Below are 19,952 nucleotides of genomic sequence, written 5' to 3'. Positions count from 1 at the left end.
CTCTGTAATGCATGACTAAAACTAACATGCCTTTTCCTGTTTCACATGAGCAGACGGTTTGTTGTTTTTCCTCCAAGTATTTTAATAAAGATGCCATGAGGTTAATGGTTAATGCACACAAACTACTTACAAGCGGTCAAAATAGACAAGAAAAATCAGATGGAATGTCACTGCTGTGTAGTGTGCTTTCCGATCACTATGAATACTGTAAGACAGCAGAAGCAGCTTTAAGGCAAGTGCAATTCAACTTCCTCCATCACAGTGCTCAAGGACGTATGTGTTTTTGGACACATTTTAAGCTGCACAAGTTGACTTAACATTTTATATTATAAATGCCACATTTCAAAAGATGATGGAGTTGACATAAGATTTGGGCATTAGTAAATTAGTACTCTTGACAAGAAAAAGTCAACACTGAAATACCAAAAAATGAAAGGTCTGTCATCATTTACTCACCCTCATGTTGTTCAAAACCTATATGAATTTCCTTTCTTTTGTGGAAGAACCATTTTTGTTCTAATAATGAAAGTAAATGGGGTCCAAAATAACCCTTATTAGTCCCCACTGTCTTTCACTCTATTGACCAAAAAATGTCCCACACAATAAAATACGGATTTCAATTTGACATGAGGTTGAATAATTTTCAGAAATTTCATTATTCATTTTTGAATTTTTGTATTGGTAAATGGTGGTTGTATCATCTAAAAATACTTGTGCCTAATATTTAAGAGGATGTTAAGATACCTTCTACCAATCACATTTCTCAAATTTACATGAGCTTGTCATTATCAAAAACATAATGCTTGCAAAACAGCGGTTGAACGTCATTGTAGTTGCATAAAACAAATATGGTCTAGTTGGTCCAAATCCACAGTCAGTTCCAGTCTAATGAGTGCAGGTGGCGTAACGCCAAAATGAGTGTAAGACGCTGTACAGACTCCAACTGAAGTATAGTGGCTGGAGGATCAATGTTTATAACCTCCATGATTTATATCATTCAAGCCGCTTCGTAGTTTCACTTGCCGCTTGGTTCACCCTCAATCGGTGAGGAACCGGGACCCGTTTTGGCAACTTCCTCTGTAAAGAGAGCTTAAATAAGTGTCTATGGCACAAAAAGTCACTACAAGATGTTCTAGAGATCATGGATCCATTAACCAACCTCTGTCCTTCTTCTCCTGGGTCTCCTCGGCTGCTGTTTTATCAGCCCTGAAGAAGATCCGAGCGCTGCTCAGAGAGAAATAAAGCAGCTCGAACTCCTACAAATGGAGAGAAGATGTGAATAAACAAAGCGATTGGCCATCATTGTTGAGGAGCATGAAGATGCGAGTCCCACACCTGCAGATACACGTCCAGTCTCTTCTGGGTCAGGTTCATGGTCTGCAGGAGCTTCTCATCTTGGCTGGTGGACTGAACGTTCTGCTCCTTCACCACTGCGTTCATTTCCTTCACGTACTTTTCCCTCACAGCCTGGAACCAATGGAGGGAGTCAAACTCCTGATACTGGTCTAGAAGCTTCAGGATGTAGGCAACACCTGGAAAACACGGGAAAAGTCCTTGAATATATCGTTCATAGATAAAATACCATTGGTGTTCGTAAGCGTAACGAACACGTACCCATGGCGAAACCGTCGTCTGTAAACGCAGCTCCCACTTTGTTCTTTTTGTTTAGTTTTTCTTTGCAGCCGATGGAGTGTTCCACGAAATTGACTGTCTGCGAGGGAGAGGAGAAATGAGCGTCATGCACGTGATGCTGCAGTTAGCAAGAGATTGACATCACATCTTCACAGATCTGAAGACCCACCAGAGGAGGAACAATCATGTAGAAGTTCCTCAAGTGCATGTTCTTAACACTGCGAAACTCGGGTGCGAAAACCCCCACCAGCATCTTGAAGTACTCGGTTCCTTCAGCTGAGTTGCTAGTCAGGTCGCTAAGCACACAATCCAGTTGGCTGAAATAAAAAAAAATATATATACAGTATATATTATTATTGGTATGTTATGATGACCATTATTATTATTTTTTAAATTAATAATTTACTAATTACTATTATTGGTATGTTTTAAATGATCAGTCATGTTTATGATTGGGGGCATTTACAAATCTTTTTAAACTTTTGAAGGGTTTGTGAAGATACCGTTATCATCTCTGTGTTAACTACAAAAACACGAATTTGTGAAAATGGTGACGTCATGCGTGTTACATGTTATAGACATCGCCACCTACTGGCCTGACATGAATAATACAGTGTTTTAAGTCGTTTTCGCGGATCCGTGTGAAGTGAACTGAATCGTTTTGACAATGTTGTTGTCTGTACACGAAACACGCGAAGGAAAAACTTTTTAGTACACTGTTGTTGTGTAAACATACCCTTATTATTTATTAATTCTATAGTAATTACGTATTTTAATGATTGTTATTATCTGTGTAACCAATAAATATAAAAACAATAATAATAACTACTTGTTTATTGTTAATATTATTGTTTTCATTATTATAATTAATTACTAATTATTTATTATTGTTATTATTAATGTAATTATTTATCATCATTATTATATTTCAGTATTTGTAGTATTTATAAATTATTGTTAGTTTATTATTTATTTAATAAGTTTAATAAAACATGAATATTATTATTAATGTTTTAGTATTTATGGATTAATAATAACTATTAAATACTAAACTATTAATAATAATAATTATTATTATATAAAATATGATTTCTTATTGTTATTTTTGGTATGTTTTAATTATTAATATTGTTGTGTATTATTTTCGTTATGATTTATTAAGTATTATTATTAATAAATTATTATCACTACTTTATTTATTATTAAAGGGATACTTCAGGATTTAGCATTAAGCTTTGTATTAGTAGAAAACCTGTAGTATTTCCAAATTACCGTGCTTTCCACCCTCATATCCCCCTGAGAGGAGAGATTTATGTATTTTTTGTCTGGAAAAAATCCTCCGATGACGCAAAAATCGGCATATTGCGTCATCGGAGGATTGTTTGCCCAGAGGCTAAAGACTACAGCCAGTAGAAGGCGTTGTTCCGCATGTGTTCAACCCGCCCATAGGAGGTGGGATCTCACTCACTGAATGTACACATAGTTCAGCCTCTTTCTTTGGAAGCTAAGCTAGCAGGCTCTTGTTCTGTGGAGAAAGCTGAGTAGTAGGGGTTACCATCCTCCTTTTCCCGGACTTGTCCGGCGGGCAAGATCGTTCAAAATGTCCGGGCTTTTGCTTTCTGCAGTCGCCATTCATCGTTTACATGCACACCTTTTGTTTCAATCTAACTGAATTCATTCCGATCGGTGAATCTGAATGAAGGGTTTACATGAACGCTAAACAAGTGATCGGTTGATGTGCGTTTTAACACTGCTAAGAAAATTCCCACTCCTCCGTGAGAGATACGAGACCGGCGCGTCTCAGTAATCACGCCACTGGCCTCGCGCCGTTCTCCCGCGGCCCTCAGCCTCGTCCTGCTCGCCACAGTAAACATGATGAATGGCGGCTGTAGAACGCAAAAGCAGAATCCCGGACATTTTGTGCGATCTCAAAAACCCGGGCAAACTCGTCACGGAGACTAGTAGCCTAACCTTGTTGTTTTCAACTGCGCTCTCTAACCGGTAGGCGAGTGGCTTCCTAGGGCAGCGAAGCAAGTGCATTCTGGGAGTTGTTGTCTTTCATCCACATAAGCCAAAAATACATTTTCTGGCTTTTCTCAGTCTAGAAAGCTCCAAATTAAAAAATTTCTTCACATTTCTTCTACATAAATGACCTATTTTAAATACACATTCATCTTTCCAGAGGTGAAGTATCCCTTTAATGTAGTATTAGTAGTATCATTATTATCAATATTATAATTAGTAGTAGTAGTACTAGCATTATTATTATTATTATTGTTTTAGTATTTTTTAATTGTTATGTTTTATTATTTGTTTACTAATTATTAATTCCATATAATAAGTTCCCATGTTGCGTGCAAGCCAGCATGTGGCAGAGACGCTGATTGAGTGAGTTATGATGTACAGTACCTGGCGGCCTTCTGCGTTTCTTCAGAAAGACCTTCCTCTTTCACAAGCTCCTCAAAGTTCACAATGTCCTCTAGATCAGGAACAAACCTGGAAGACATCTCAGTGTGAATGCTAAATTAATATTTTATTATGTTCTCTTGAGTTTTATGTGAGGCGACTTTATCTAGTATTAATCAATTAGTCAATTATTACTATGATCTGAATGTCTCAGTCAAATAACATTTGAGTGTAGTAGTCAAGTGTGCCGCGCATATGTCCTGAAAAGTGAAGCCAAAACATTTTGATCGCCCCCTGGTGGCTGGCTCCAGTATTGGTCATAAACCCCTCCCTCTCCATGCATTTGAAAGGGACATGAGCCAAACTAAAAAAACTAATCATTTTTTTCTGAAGATGGTTTCTGTAATTTTAGGTAGTTCTTATCACGCAGACGTATGTTCAAGTGTTCGAACCTCACGATCACTACTGCGCAGACTCGGCGTAATCAGCAATGAACGTTGTGATCATTGTGTCAGCAATGACAGGCTGTCCATCATTTTTTACAGTCTATGGTAGTAGTAGAAAGTGATGCTCTACCTAATAGCGCTACTGCAGCAGTGCAGCCCTCCTGACCGAATCATGCGCACATAGCCCATCGCATTGCCTGGAAGAAAGCAGAAGAGAGGGAATGAAAGAAACCTCATGGGATAGTTCACCCATCATTTAGTTCTAGATGCGTTTAAAAACCTTTAGACAAAAGTTTACCGATCTGACTGATGAGCTGTCTGTACTGGTCCAGGTAGCTCTGACCATCAGGAGTAAGACCCAACTTCCTGATGCCCCGGTTGAACTTCTCCGCTCGCTCAAAGGGGTACTTCAAACAGCAGACACCAACAGAAGAACATGTTTCAAAAAATGTACATTGCTTCACGAAAAAACGACATGCAAATGGAAACCAACATACTTTTTGGTCGGTCTGATCCTTGGTTTCCCTGAAGAAGCGGATGTCTTTGATGAGTCTGGATTTGATGTGCTCGTCATACATGAACTGACTGAAAATGTAGAATTTCTTGCGTAGGAACTGATACGTGAAGTTCACCTGCAGAGAGATACAGGAACAGACTTTTATTTTGACGGTGTGTGCTAGACTTTTATTTTGACAGCCCTGAGAACACCAGTGCCTGAGAGTTGGAGCTCTCATTTTCTATCGTCGTTAGTTTACCATCTCTGTTAAATAAATAAAGTAAATGGTATACAAAAAAGTAGGGATGTTCTATTCTACGGAGCCCCTAAAGGGACATGGTTAGGCTTGCTGTTTTCACCATCTTTAAATGAAATAGTTTGAAATCATTTGTATCGGCTTTAAATCAGCCACTTTGCTCTCTAAGATAAAAAAATAAAATCAATTTCGGTCGACCATTAATCAATATGATGAGATATTTCTGTTCACGTAATACAGACGGATCTCTACATACCGTTGTGTTCATGATACCCGTTCCATGAGTGCGAATGGAGTTGGCAATGTGGCGGATGTTAATGGTATTTAAGTGCTTGTTGTTGCTGGTCCTCTCAATGAAGATCTACACACAATGGAGAACATGTTTTACACAAAAACATTAACTAAAGTACATTTGTGGATGATGATAACTTCAGAGGTAAAGTCTTGCCTGGTTGTTTAGGTTGTAGAGGTAGCGGGAGACGAAGACGTGAATGTTCCTCATGATCTCAAGGACGTCCAGACCCTAGAAGACACCAAAAGTGAGGCGAGGCTGAATGCGACATGTCATTTTTGAGCTGATCCGTTGAGTGAGGTACACACCTGCTCCAGAGTTTGGCTGGGGAGATGGGCTTCAGTCATGACCAAACCATAGCGCTGTGTGGCGAGATTCCTCATCTCACTGTACGTGGCCCAGTCATGAAGAGCCACAGTCGTCAAGTTGTAAAATGTCTTGTCTAGATAGTGAGTCACATAGGCTGCAGGGAACAGAGGACTTGATCTTAATATCTTACACATCTTGCTTAGAAGACGGTTATAATGTCATAACCTTGAGCTTTATCTCTAAGGACATTATACCCAAGAGAAAGGCTCTTTTTCACTTTATTTTCATCTATAAAGGTATTGTTTTTAAATCACAAATACATAATACACAAAAAATGTAAATACATTATTAATATATATATATGTATATATATATATATATATATACACACACTCACCTAAAGGATTATTAGGAACACCATACTAATACTGTGTTTGACCCCCTTTCGCCTTCAGAACTGCCTTAATTCTACGTGGCATTGATTCAACAAGGTGCTGAAAGGGCACATCCAGGGCACGAAGCTCCCGTTCCACCACATCCCAAAGACGCTCTATTGGGTTGAGATCTGGTGACTGTGGGGGCCATTTTAGTACAGTGAACTCATTGTCATGTTCAAGAAACCAATTTGAAATGATTCGAGCTTTGTGACATGGTGCATTATCCTGCTGGAAGTAGCCATCAGAGGATGGGTACATGGTGGTCATAAAGGGATGGACATGGTCAGAAACAATGCTCAGGTAGGCCGTGGCATTTAAACGATGCCCAATTGGCACTAAGGGGCCTACAGTGTGCCAAGAAAACATCCCCCACACCATTACACCACCACCACCAGCCTGCACAGTGGTAACAAGGCATGATGGATCCATGTTCTCATTCTGTTTACGCCAAATTCTGACTCTACCATCTGAATGTCTCAACAGAAATCGAGACTCATCAGACCAGGCAACATTTTTCCAGTCTTCAACTGTCCAATTTTGGTGAGCTCGTGCAAATTGTAGCCTCTTTTTCCTATTTGTAGTGGAGATGAGTGGTACCCAGTGGGGTCTTCTGCTGTTGTAGCCCATCCGCCTCAAGGTTGTGCGTGTTGTGGCTTCACAAATGCTTTGCTGCATACCTCGGTTGTAACGAGTGCTTATTTCAGTCAAAGTTGCTCTTCTATCAGCTTGAATCAGTCGGCCCATTCTCCTCTGACCTCTAGCATCAACAAGGCATTTTCGCCCACAGGACTGCCGCATACTGGATGTTTTTCCCTTTTCACACCATTCTTTGTAAACTCTAGAAATGGTTGTGCGTGAAAATCCCAGTAACTGAGCAGATTGTGAAATACTCAGACCGGCCCGTCTGGCACCAACAACCATGCCACACTCAAAATTGCTTAAATCACCTTTCTTTCCCATTCTGACATTCAGTTTGGAGTTCAGGAGATTGTTTTGACCAGAACCACACCCCTAAATGCATTGAAGCAACTGCCATGTGATTGGTTGATTAGATAATTGCATTAATGAGAAATTGAACAGGTGTTCCTAATAATCCTTTAGGTGAGTATATATATATATATATATATATACACACACACACTGTATATATTAAAGTATTTATTTTAATATTTATTATAGTATTTATTTAAGAATAACATTGATATTTTCCACTTTACTAAAGCTATTTACTAAGTTAACTAAATTCTATAAAATTATACAAAATTAAATATAAAAAAATTCAACCCATGATTAATGTTAAATAAATTTTATTACTATGAATTATTGTTAAAAAAAAATTCTTAAATATGTAAAAATACATTTTGTTAAATAATTCCTTTTTTTGTAAAAAAAAAGAAAAGAATTTAACACAAGAAAAAATAATAATTGGGATTAATCTCATTGTTTTCGAAATGACAGAATGAAACAATAATATCAGATTAAATAAATGTGTTAACACATTGTTTAAAAAAATATATATTAATATTTTAACAAGTTGACTTTGGCAGTGCTAAAATACATTTTGTAAAAAAAAAATCTCTCAAATTTTCCCTGAAATATAGTTATCAGTATTAAAGATACAGTACTAAAAAAAAACACTTGTTTATGACTGTTTTTGATGTGAAAAACCTTGAGTTGACTAACATTATATAAGTAAATTTCAGGGACAAAAGACAAACATGCAGGATATGTTCCCTTTAAAGAACTCATTAGATAAAATATATTTAGCGTGACTCATGCATTCAGTCTTTCATTCCTTACCTTTGATGTCAATGAAACGGTTGAAGAAGCGAATGGGCTTGAGAGAAAAAAAGTGTGCCAGATCCTTCATGCCCACTTTGAAAGGATTTCGGTCATCCAGTTTAAGGTGTGTGTGCACAGACAAGCGCAGGTCCTTCTCAATCTCCTTACACAGCTTGTCTAGAAGGTGCTAAAGATCAGAAAAATTACTACTGTAAGAAATGAGTCTGCCACAACCCAGATTCCACACCAAAATAGGTGGCTGATCATGCTCATTCCCTAAAATGGCTTAACTAACATAGATAAGAACAAATTAACCAGTTTTATTGTTTCTGCACCATTTGAGTGGATCACATCGTGAGTTAATGGCCATCAATTGTAGAATGGGAGCAGGTGAGGGACCCTGAGAACCATCTCAGACAATGGGGTGTCTCAACATCATTAACACACAGACCACAGCTGTTACAATAGGAGCAACTTCATTTACCTTAGGGGTGGTAAACTTTCAATTGGATAAAAAGTTAGAGAATTGGATGTTCTGGGTTCATTCAGACTCCATTTAACCCAAGGTGCTACTTGGGTTCATCTTCATCATCAAGATCTTCAACTTCCTCATCATCTTTTATTACACTACAAAAAAACATGCATCCAGCACTTTGTTTACCTCATTGAGGATTTCCATGATCTCAGTGTCATAACACTCCAGCAGCTGATCACATGACTCCATGTGTTTGGCGTGCAACATGGTGGGCACACAGTCTCTGAGAGCACTGAACATGTACTAGAGAAAATATATACATATTTAAATGCCATGTAAAAAATAATGTCACAAAAAATCTAAGTGAGCATTAAGGATAGATAGTGTTATGCGTTTTACATGAATTCTGGCCGCATCCACAGCGTTTTCATACACGTCATCCAGGTAGATGGGGAAGACAGTTCGATGCCAGTACAGAAAACTGCAGTCGCATTGCAGTTTGACTCTGAGGAGAGAGGATATCCCATCATGCGCTTACAACACAACCACAGATGTCACAGACTCAAAATCGGCTACTGCTAATCATAACTAGTTGAACAAATTCAAGGCTCACCGCTCTCTTAGTTCACTGATTAAGTCCAGCTTTTTCAGCACAAGCTGTAAAGGCAGGAGCTCCTCATCCTTGAAGGTTTTCTGTGCAAAACAAAAAACAAAAATGCAATGAACAAAAAAAATTATCATCAAACAAGCAAAACATAAAAACAAAAAAAAAAACAAAGCATAAAATAAAACAAAAAACAACGAACATAAAAAATTAACATAAAAAAATAAATAAAACAATGAACATAAAAAAAGAATAAAACGAAACCAAAAACAACAAACATCAAACAAACAAAACATAAAAAAACTAACATCAAACAACCCCCCCAAAAAAACAAAACAAAGAAATATCAAACAAAACAAAACAAAAGCAAAAAAGCAAAGAACATCAAACAAAACAAAAAATAATAAAACAACGCATAAAACGAAACCAAAAACAACGAACATCAAACAAACAAAACATTAAAAAAAACTAACATCAAACAACCCCCCCAAACAAAAACAAAGAAACATAAAACAAAACATAAAACAAAACCAAAAAAGCAAAGAACATCAAACAAACAAAACAAACACAAAACAATAAACATCAAACAAAACAAAGAACAAAGAACATCAAACAAAATTAAAAAATTGAATAATAAAATATATTTAATAAACAAATTAATAAAATATTTGTATTAATGAGAAAATAAACTCCATGGGCATTTTGAAACATAAAAAAGTCAAATAAACTGGAAGTAACTTTAAGGCTTCAGAACGACATTTATTTTAATAGTTTATATGCGAATGTCACAAATTGGCCATTAATTTGATTCAAAAGCACTCAGTGGATTTATACTCACCATCTGAGTGCCAACACTGAGAGCCAGAGACACTATCAGCCTCCTCTCTTTGGTGCTGGGCCCGTTCAGAGTGTTCTCAGCCAGAACCAGAGCCGACAGCACGTCCAGCCTCTGCTCACTGTACTTCTTATCAGAGATCACTCGTTTCTGAATGAGGACAACAACCAATCATTAGAATGTCTGGTCTACAGAGCTGGTGTATGTGAAACGGTTGTGCTGGTACCTTAGCAGTAGAGATGGAGGCCAGAGCCTGAGACTGCAGCTGTTGCGTGATGTGAGACACAGAATCTGCTACAACCACTGAGCGCCGGTGGAATGTGTGCTCCACAGCCTGCGCTTGACAAACACTCACATAAACACTGTGCACTTCACACAACCTAGAAGAATACCGTTAGTGTAGCAGATCCGTAATGCACCCTACAACTGCTGTAGAGTACTTGACTTATGGGGGACACTGCCTAGTGAACTAGAACTAGTGCACACAGCCTAAAGAACGCTAGAACTAGTACACACTACATATCACTGCACAGTGGAACTTGCATACTACCTAGTGTACACTTGGCATCTAGGATAGCCTGTATATTACTAATATAGTTTTTTAACTGATTAAAATGTACTAGATTTATAGTGCACACTACTATTAGTGTATACAATTTTGTGCACACTACAACAATCATACTGGATATGTAATGAACACTACTACTAATGCGTAAAATAAAATTGATCTAAATTTGTAGTACATATCATTATTAGTTTCCAGATGATTGTGCGTACTACAATATACTAGATTTTTAGTGCACACTATTAGCGTTTAAACTGTGAGTACTACAACTAATGCACTTAATTTGTGCAGACTATTATTTGCATCTAAATTATTGAGCACACTAAAATGTACTAGATTTATAATGCACACTACTATTAATGTATCAACATTTTTATGTAGGCTACACTAAACATACTAATATGTAGTCAACACTACTATTCATTTCTAAAATTATATACTAGATTTTTAGTGCACATCATTAGTGTCCAAACTTTTGTGCACACTACAAGTAATGTGTGAAATGGTGAGCACTGCAAATAATGCACTAAATTTGCAGTGCGGACTACTATATTTTATACAAAGCACTAGATTTATAGTGCACACTACTATTAACGTTGACATTTTTGTGAACACTACAACCATCATACTAGATATGTAGTGAACACTAATATTAATGTATAAAATTATGTACTAAATTTGTAGTGCATATCGTTATTAGTTTCCAAATTAGTGTGCACACTACAAGTAATGTACTAAATTTGTAGTACATATCAGTGTTTAAACTGAGCACTACAAATAATGCACTAAATTTGTAGTGCAGACTACTGTTATTGTGCATACTACAATATACCAGATTTATAGTGCACATAACTATTAATGTTGACATTTTTTCACACAGTTAATATATTAGTTACATAGTGAACACTACTACTACAGCAAAAATATTGTTCAAATTGTGTCCCTACCTTATGTTTTATGTTTTGTCCAAAAACTACTACATTAGTAGCGCACAATATTAGTGTTAAAAAAGTTACTTATTAACTTAAATTATTGTGCACACTACATTGAAGAACAGCCGGTATATAATAAACACTGCTCGCATATGAAAATAAAACATTCCTAAAAATATGTTAAAATATTTGCTATTAAAAATATTGATGACTCATCAACCCACTTTTAACAGCTCCACCAATCGGCACAGGGCCTTCACCGAGGTCTTGGTCATGGGCCGCTGCATGGACATGTACATATTCATAGTGGTCTTGATGATGGTGCTGATGCTGTAAGCGTACAGGATTCCCTGTTGAAACAGACACATCTGGGTAACACTTTAGTTTAGGGTCCAATTCTCACTATTAACTAGTTGTTTAGTAGCATGCATATTGGCTGATTATTAGTGCTTATAAAGCCTTATTCTACATCTCTTAATCATACCCAATACCTAAACATAACAACTACCTTACTAACTATTAATAAGCAGTAATTAGGAGTTTATTGAGGCAAAAGTCATAGTTAATACTGAGAATTTTCCAAATATTTTAACAACATTTTTAATCCCAAAAATAACAGACAAGAAGAAAACTTCAATCTCTACCTGCACAAATGTATTACACCTGTTGCTCAAGTCCTCAGACAGTTTTTCTGGTTTCGGTTCTTTTGATAATATCGACTCCATCTTCATCATCCAGGAGGTCACAAATATGTAGTAGGACTGCATGTCTCTGCACACAGGAACATAATCAGTCAATGGGGCTTTCGCACCGGGTAGTTAAAGGAACTTAGTTATAGGAACTAGACACCAGGGCAGTTCCAGAGAACTAAATGTTCCCTAGGGCCATTTTCCTGGTTGCATTCGCACCAATAGTAGGTTGCATTTGTTGTTGTGACTTATTTTGACGGCACTGAGGTGTACACAGCTTTTTTTTAAATGGTGGGTGCTGGCGTTTCACGTGCGTTCAGCCAATCAGCATACACTTATGTCACTAATAGTTCCTACTGTGCTGGGTTAGACCCTACTCTAAAATAGAAGCTAATTTAGTTCCCTCAAAAAGGCGTTCCTAATACTAAAATCATTCGCAGGTACTTCCACCATTAGTTCTAGGGACTATGAATAGGTTCCTCCGGTTCGAAAGCTAACCCTAAATCTTTATAATGGCATAAAATACACGGACCATGAATGAATTGTTGAGGCTAAATCACAAGTCTTACTTCATTAGTGTCTGTGCCTTTTGCTGCAGGAACGCATCTCTGCTGCCGCGGATGCTCTGGATGCTCTTCTTGTCCAGTAGTTTAGCTGCCGCGGGGACTTTGTTTATCAGAAATGTGTCTGGAAACCAGATTATATTAGCTGCTAATGTCACTGCAGGGACCTGGAGGATTAGAGAAGGGAAAGGGTTTTGATAGAGCAGATCTACACATGCATAAATCCCACTAGTTAACTGTACTCACCTTTTTACACACATCTATCAGGGATTTGTAGATCTTTTTGTCCACTGCCCTAAAGATGTGGAAGTGTAGCACAAAGAGACCACATACGCCCGTATACTTATCCCGCTGGTCAATCTCTGACGGCTCACCTGCAAGTCACATGGCTGTTGTCAGTTGTCTATAGCTAAAACAAAAAGTTAATTAATGCGGTGTGGAATTCAAAACATATACAAACCAAGCTTTGACTCAATGTTGGTAAAAATGGTTCTGATATTATAGGCAAACTCCTCTGCAAAGGCACTGTTTTTAGAGACCGATACACCTTCTTCTGGGTTATCAAACCTCTGCTCCACACAAGCCTGCATGAAAACGGGAAAAAACACTTATTAACCAACAGCCAATTTTTCAACAGTGTTTCCCTTGAGATTTTCCTATGGGTTTTTATAATGGGGTTTTTCAATCTATGAGTGAAATAATGTTTGTGATAAACATAAGTTGACGATGCTTGAATGTTTTGTTCTACAACATAAATTACACGCACCCTTATCGAAATCATAAATTCTGAAGCTGTAAAGTTTTTTAGTTTTTTTTTTAACGTGTTTCAAATAAGTAACTAGATAAGAGCGTTTGGGGTGTGAGTGTGTGTAGTTTACGTTGTTGAAGAAAAAGTCTAAGTACCGAATTAGTCTTCCAGGTTTTGACACCTTCCCTTCCCACTCTATTATTTTATTTATTTAAACTTTAAGACAACACATTCACAACGCATTTATCTTCTGTAAAGTGACATTTCAGTGACCAATAATTCAGTAAAAACTTTGTAAATGATATATGAAAGATATATATATATATATATTTTTTTTTTTTTTTTTTTTTGGTGCAGTCGAATCGATTAATCGCATCTAACAAAAAAGTTTGTTTATATAATGTGTGTGTGTGTGTGTGTATATATATATATATATATATTATATATTTATATATATTTGTGTGTGTGTGTATATATATTTAGTACATGCACACACACACACACACACACATATACATATTATATTATATTATATTATATTATATTATATATATATATATATATATATATATATATATATATATATATATATATATATATATACACATACACACACACACATATATATTGCACACACACATATAGTATATAAACACAAACTTTAATGTTTGATGCGATTAAAGGGTTAGTTCACCCAAAAATGAAAATTCTGTCAGTAATTACTCACCCTCATGTTGTTCCAACCCCGTAAGACCTTCGTTCATCTTCGGAACACAAATTAAGATATTTTTGATGAAATCTGAGCTATGTCTGAATCCTCCATAGGCTGCTATGTGACCGAAACTTGCTGGCCCAGAAAAGTTATTAAAGAGATCGTTAATATAGTCCAAGTGACTCCAGTGGCTCCATCTTAAGTATATCAAGCGACGAGAATACTTTTTGTGCGCAAAAACAAACAAAAATAATAACACAGACGCGCTGCGCAAAAAGACTACGCGAACCAACTAGAGGCCCAGAGAGAAGGAAATGAAAAGTGGAATAAAGTCGTTATTTTTGTTTGTTTTTGCGCACAAAAAGTATTCTCGTCGCTTGATATACTTAAGATTGAGCCACTGGAGTCACTTGGACTATATTAACGATCTCTTTAATGACTTTTCTGGGCCAGCAAGTTTCGGTCACATAGCAGCCTATGGAGGAGTGAGACATAGCTCAGATTAGGGTTGCGCGATATGCTCCATTTTCATATCGTCCTATCGTCAGCCTGTGAGATCGGCGATACACGATATTATCGCGAGGGGGGCGGGGCTTACTTATTTGATTATTAACTTGCTTATTTACTCATCAATTTGCTTGTTTTATTACTACGTTTTAAATGAGAATCTTTTTCTATTTTGCTAGCAAAGGTGGAGTGTTTATTAATAGGCTAAATCAGGTTATTTCCTGGTATAGTGAGGTAAAAAAAAAAAAAAAAAAGATCCTAATCATTCTTGTATCTGACCATTCTTGTATATTTCAACATGTCAGCGGGAAATTTACGGACACACATTATCCTCTCATGCCGTTACAGATGCAGCATTTTGACTGTAGGCTGCCTCTGCACGAGATCATGAAAACACGTTTTAATTCATTGGGTCAAGAAAGAGTCGGAGTCTGCGATATGTCCTCCTCTGTCTGGATGCACTTCACTTATGCGCACCGCACTTCAATAAGCCCAAATAACGCGGGTTTTAAATGCCGGGAGAAATCAGAGGCAAAAATCTAAAAGTCGATCGGTACTTACTTATGACTTGACTCTGATAAAGGAAAATGGGTTAATCCGTTTACATGACCACATGCACTGTCAGTTTATTCAGCGTAATTGAGTTAATAACGTGCATGTAAACGCGCTCATTCCCTGAAAGTGAAAGCAGAAACGGACTGCGCTTTCACTGCATTAACGGCGCGTTCTCTCAGAGACGACGGTGGATATAGCCTAACGGTAGGCTACAGCATCTTAATTTACTGGCTTAATATTTCTCTTGTGGATTTACATTATTGACAGTGAAAAAAATAGAAGAATATTTCTTGTTAAACAAGTTCGAAGTTGCTTGTGATTTTCACAGGCAGAGTTCAACAGATGCTTCGTGTAACTTTATTAGGCCTAGGCGGCCTATATAATTTTATTGATATTATTATTATAATTAATATTTTGTAATTGTACTGTTTTTAGTGTTTTTACTGTCATTAAATATTTTGTTAATGTGCTATGGAAACAAAATAGGCTACTGACGAACAACGATGCCGCGTCTTCATCTTGGCTCTGTATAAGAATAATGCGTCTGTTAAAACAAGCACTCTTGGCAATTTGTGAATGGATCACCTTGCAATTAAATTTCGTTGTGGGATGTAGTTTTTTTTAGTCTGTTTTAAAAATATTTTCTTTGAGGAGTCCTCATACGCGCGCGTCGGTGACGTCGCATGTGTGGTTATGTGATGTCGCAAGTGTGGTTATTGTTATGAATTTAGGAAAGGCAAATATAATTGTAAATATACTAGCTTCATAATAATAATAATGATTTAATACATTAATAGGAAAACGAGCCAGTTATCGTATTGATATCGTCAAAGGCATCTGCCATCGGCGATATCTCTGTCTATCGTCGATACACGATACTATCGTCTATCGGCACAACCCTAGCTCAGATTTCATCAAAAATATCTTAATTTGTGTTCCGAAGATGAACGAAGGTCTTACGCGGTTGGAACAACATGAGGGTGAGTAATTACTGACAGAATTTTCATTTTTGGGTGAACTAACCCTTTAATTGTTTAGACAGCACTAGTATCTATTTTTAACTTGTACTTTTTTAATATTATTAAATATTTGTAAAACAATTGTTATATGTACACATATACACCCAACACATACAATAAAGTGCACTGAGAAATTGAAAACTTTTTTTTTTCTATATTAACATAACACACACGCACGCACGCATACACACACACTAAAGTGATGTCCGGAGGGAATATTTGTTTTTAATGAACATCAAAATATGAGAAGTATGTTATATTGGGAAGAAAAAAACACTAAACTTGGTTATGGTGTTTATCAGACAAAATTATTGGCAAATTTGGCATTAAAGGCGAACTACAGCTACAGACTTTATTTTACTAAGCAAAAAAACTGAATGGTGTTGACCTGAAAGATCATGCTGTCCAACAGCTGCCCCTCCAGCTTCAGTAAGAGCTTCTCAAAGGGCTTCAGTTTCTCCTCTGGAATGGCAAACTTAGCCGGGTTATGATGGACAGATTTCAATAACCTTCAGAAAACAACACAGAAAAATCTCTTCATCAAGAACCCCAAAACATTTCATAAATGCTTTCTTTTTCAGTCTTCAGTTCATTCACATTAATTTCAACATCTAAATGGTCCCACTCTACCTTTTATACATCTTCCAGTGTTCCCTCAGTGTGGCGTGGTTCTCCATGATCTCATCCAGGGTGATGAGGACCACCAGAAGTTCTCCCAGATGTTCGTACACTGCCTGATTGTAGACAAAGAGAAACCGTCAATACAAGACGTCACATATAAGTGAAGAACCACATGAAGATGAAAATTACCTGAAAGTGTACACCTGTGGACTCAATGATTTTTGTTGCACCCCTGAGATATAAAAATAATAATGATTCAGCAACATAGCATTCATGTAATCCTACACAAGTTAATATTGTATATTTCTCACTTGCTGCTGTTGTACAAAGCAGCCAGCTGATGAACCATGTTGACCACCACCTCAAAGCAGCGCGACACAAAGCAAGACAGCTCCTGTTACATAAAAGCAGAAAATCTATATATAAATCTATGTGTTTAGGGCTATTAATGTCTTTTGAATGCAAAAAGATCATGATGTCAAACCTGTAAGAAGGAAATGAAGCGTCCCATCTGAATCTGAGACTCTCCCTCCACCACACTAGTGTCTGACACTGCAATCAAATCAAATGGCATCATGCAATGCATTTTTATTATTATTAAAAGGTACAGGTTAGTTCAATCAAATTAAAGTTGAACATGAATAGCATTGAATTCTAGCTGGATAAAATAATTTCCTGTTTAATATCCACTCAGATATATGATTATTGAACTAAAATGGGAATAATGTTCAATTTAAAAGATTTACATAAACAAAACAACAATCGTTACCTCCTTCACCATAATACAACAAGCCGTTGTAGAACTTGGTTTCAGCCTAAAAGTAGACAAAACCATTATCAGCTTTGCTAAATTTACATCAGATTAATTGACTTTATAATCATCTGTTCAAAAGTTTGTGTTGGTATTATTTTTCTTAAAGGTATAGCGGAGGATTTTTTACTTCCGGGTGAATCACCTATACTATTGGTCCTATACTATTGATCACCTATACTAAAATTCGGAAAGATCCTCCGCTATACCTTTAATGTTTTTTAAATACATCTCTTATGCTCACCACTGAGGCTGCAATTTATTTGATCAAAAATACAGTAAAAACAGCAATATTTTGACATATTATTACAGTTTAAAATAACTGTTTTCGGTTTGAATATATTTTAAAGTGAAATTTATGCAAAACTGAATTTTCAGCATCATTGAACATCACATGATCCTTCAGAAATCATTCTAATATGCCGATTTGCTGCTCAAGAAATATTACTTATTATTTTCAATGCTGAAAGCGGTTGTGCTGCTTAATATTTTTGTGGAAACTGATATTTTTTCAGGATACATGCTGTTCTTTGGACTTTCTATTCAACTGAAAAACACATCTTTTGTTACATTTTTAAATATCTTTACTTTTGCTCAATTTAATGCGTCCTTTTTGTATGTTCTTGTACTATTTCCATCAATACTCCAGTCTCCAACTTACCTCATATTTCAGTTTTTTAACCTCACTGCAAAGAGCTGCGTACACTGTGATGACTTTATTAAGCACCTAGTGGAGAGAGAGAGAGAGAGAGAGAGAGAGAGAGAGAGAGAGAGAGAGAGAGAGAGAGAGAGAGAGAGAGAGAGGCAACAGGTAAACTCATAACACACTAATTTCACTTCAGTATGTGCAGTCCACCGGTATTTGCAGTTGAAGCAAGAATTAGCACACCTTATTTTCTGTCTTGATGAGTTCCAACAGTGAGGACTGTTCATACGGCAGGAGCTGATGTGGAAGAGCAAAGACAGTGATCTTAAATAAACGCAATTCAACAAGAAATAATCCCTGATATGAAGATGTAATAATTCCACAACACCTTTAAAGCGATGGGATCCAGAGTGAAGTCCCATACATCTCCGATAGAGTCGTCTAGGGCTTCTTCGATACCCTGGAGCTGAGCGGTATATTCTTCTAAAAACTTCTCATAGTTTTTGACCTGCACTTCTGTGTGTATTTCTGCACAGGAAGGAACCAAATGCAATAAATCAACAGTCACAATACCAGCAATAAAAGCTACAAATGATATCCTTCCTTATTTGGGTGAACGGAAAAACATGCATTTGTTTAATTAAAAATGTATGTATATTTATATATACAGTAGTCAACATTTGAAGTGAAAGTTAATCAAAGTTGTCCTAAGATAAGAACGGGTATTGTTCAAAATCATGTATAACTTTGATGAAATCTCATCTGACATTACAATAAGGTGATATCTTGTATTAAAAAAAAATATATATATATAAAAAAAATATATGGGTCTTTAGGTCTGTAAAGTTTGACCTCCCCTGTTATAGACCAAAATAATTATATTATAGCATGTATTATATTCAGAGTTTTGGCATGTAAATCTAACTTAATCATAACTTAAATTAAATAATATCATGTCAACGAAAAAATATATATATTCTGAGCACTGAATTCACTGGCTAATTAAATGAATTACATATTTTGGCATTAAAATGAACCAAAACCTCAAATACAATGATGTGAAGACACTTCCAAATGAAAGTGAAAGTCTTCCTTATCAAATGTTTGTGTAATCAATAAAGCCCACACCAGTATTTCTAATCAGAGTGTTTGAACTTGGCCACTTTCCCTGGTCATCTGACAGCTGGCTAACATTTCTCAGCTAGCTGCAGGATCTATACATATTGTTCAGATTTGTACACATTCCTAATGTCATCCCGATAAGAAACGTTACTTACTTTGTGATCCATCATCAAAGCGGTCAAACTCCCAATCAGGAGATAATGAATCCACAGCCATCCTGATAGAAACGACACAGACTTCTGTTTTCAGTCAGCTGCCATTAGGTCAGTCTGTTTATGGGTTTCCTGCCCAGGAGTCTGGAGTCACATGATTCGCACAGTCAAGAGAATTTCCGGTCTGCGCTTCTGGGTGAAATTCATAATAAAAGCACGTAGAAAAATTGCCAGATGTCTATTTCGCCCAAACATTTACGTTTTGTATTTTTTTTTACATATATTTTAATATTGTAATATTACATTAACTTTTAAATTATGCCCTGAAGACAGTTTTTTT

General features: G+C 36.5%; 1 protein-coding gene across 1 annotated transcript; it reads right to left on the bottom strand.

Moving 5' to 3' along the window:
• Window positions 1–69: 69 nt before the first annotated feature.
• Window positions 70–19,758, bottom strand: washc4 (WASH complex subunit 4). The gene is made up of 33 exons (XM_081355509.1): window positions 19,616–19,758; window positions 18,727–18,866; window positions 18,582–18,635; window positions 18,354–18,419; window positions 17,651–17,696; window positions 17,366–17,433; window positions 17,193–17,275; window positions 17,071–17,113; window positions 16,891–16,994; window positions 16,649–16,769; window positions 13,180–13,303; window positions 12,966–13,093; window positions 12,726–12,886; window positions 12,112–12,238; window positions 11,692–11,817; window positions 10,197–10,304; window positions 9,974–10,120; window positions 9,145–9,224; window positions 8,931–9,036; window positions 8,718–8,834; window positions 8,075–8,243; window positions 5,837–5,991; window positions 5,685–5,759; window positions 5,493–5,597; window positions 4,982–5,116; window positions 4,783–4,891; window positions 4,615–4,681; window positions 4,042–4,128; window positions 1,802–1,949; window positions 1,615–1,711; window positions 1,336–1,532; window positions 1,160–1,256; window positions 70–1,077 (listed from the first exon to the last, which is right to left on the bottom strand). Exons 1-33 carry the CDS (start codon window positions 19,674–19,676, stop codon window positions 1,016–1,018), a joined length of 3,513 nt encoding a protein of 1,170 aa, XP_081211635.1. The 5' UTR covers window positions 19,677–19,758; the 3' UTR covers window positions 70–1,015.
• Between the last annotated feature and the right edge of the window lie 194 nt (window positions 19,759–19,952).

This window comes from Scardinius erythrophthalmus, assembly GCF_964197995.2.
Source record: "Scardinius erythrophthalmus genome assembly, chromosome: 24".
Classification (NCBI taxonomy): domain Eukaryota; kingdom Metazoa; phylum Chordata; class Actinopteri; order Cypriniformes; family Leuciscidae; genus Scardinius; species Scardinius erythrophthalmus.
This window is presented reverse-complemented; position numbering and strand designations above follow the sequence as displayed.

Excerpts from the sequence above, each read along its gene's own strand:
- washc4 (XM_081355509.1), bottom strand. The coding sequence starts at position 19,676 with ATGGCTGTGGATTCATTATCTCCTGATTGGGAGTTTGACCGCTTTGAT. Across the intron at positions 9,037-9,144 it reads ATCAGTGAACTAAGAGAGCG|AGTCAAACTGCAATGCGACT; the intron begins GTGAGCCTTGAA and ends CTCTCTCCTCAG. Across the intron at positions 1,078-1,159 it reads CCAGGAGAAGAAGGACAGAG|AGGAAGTTGCCAAAACGGGT; the intron begins GTTGGTTAATGG and ends CTCTCTTTACAG.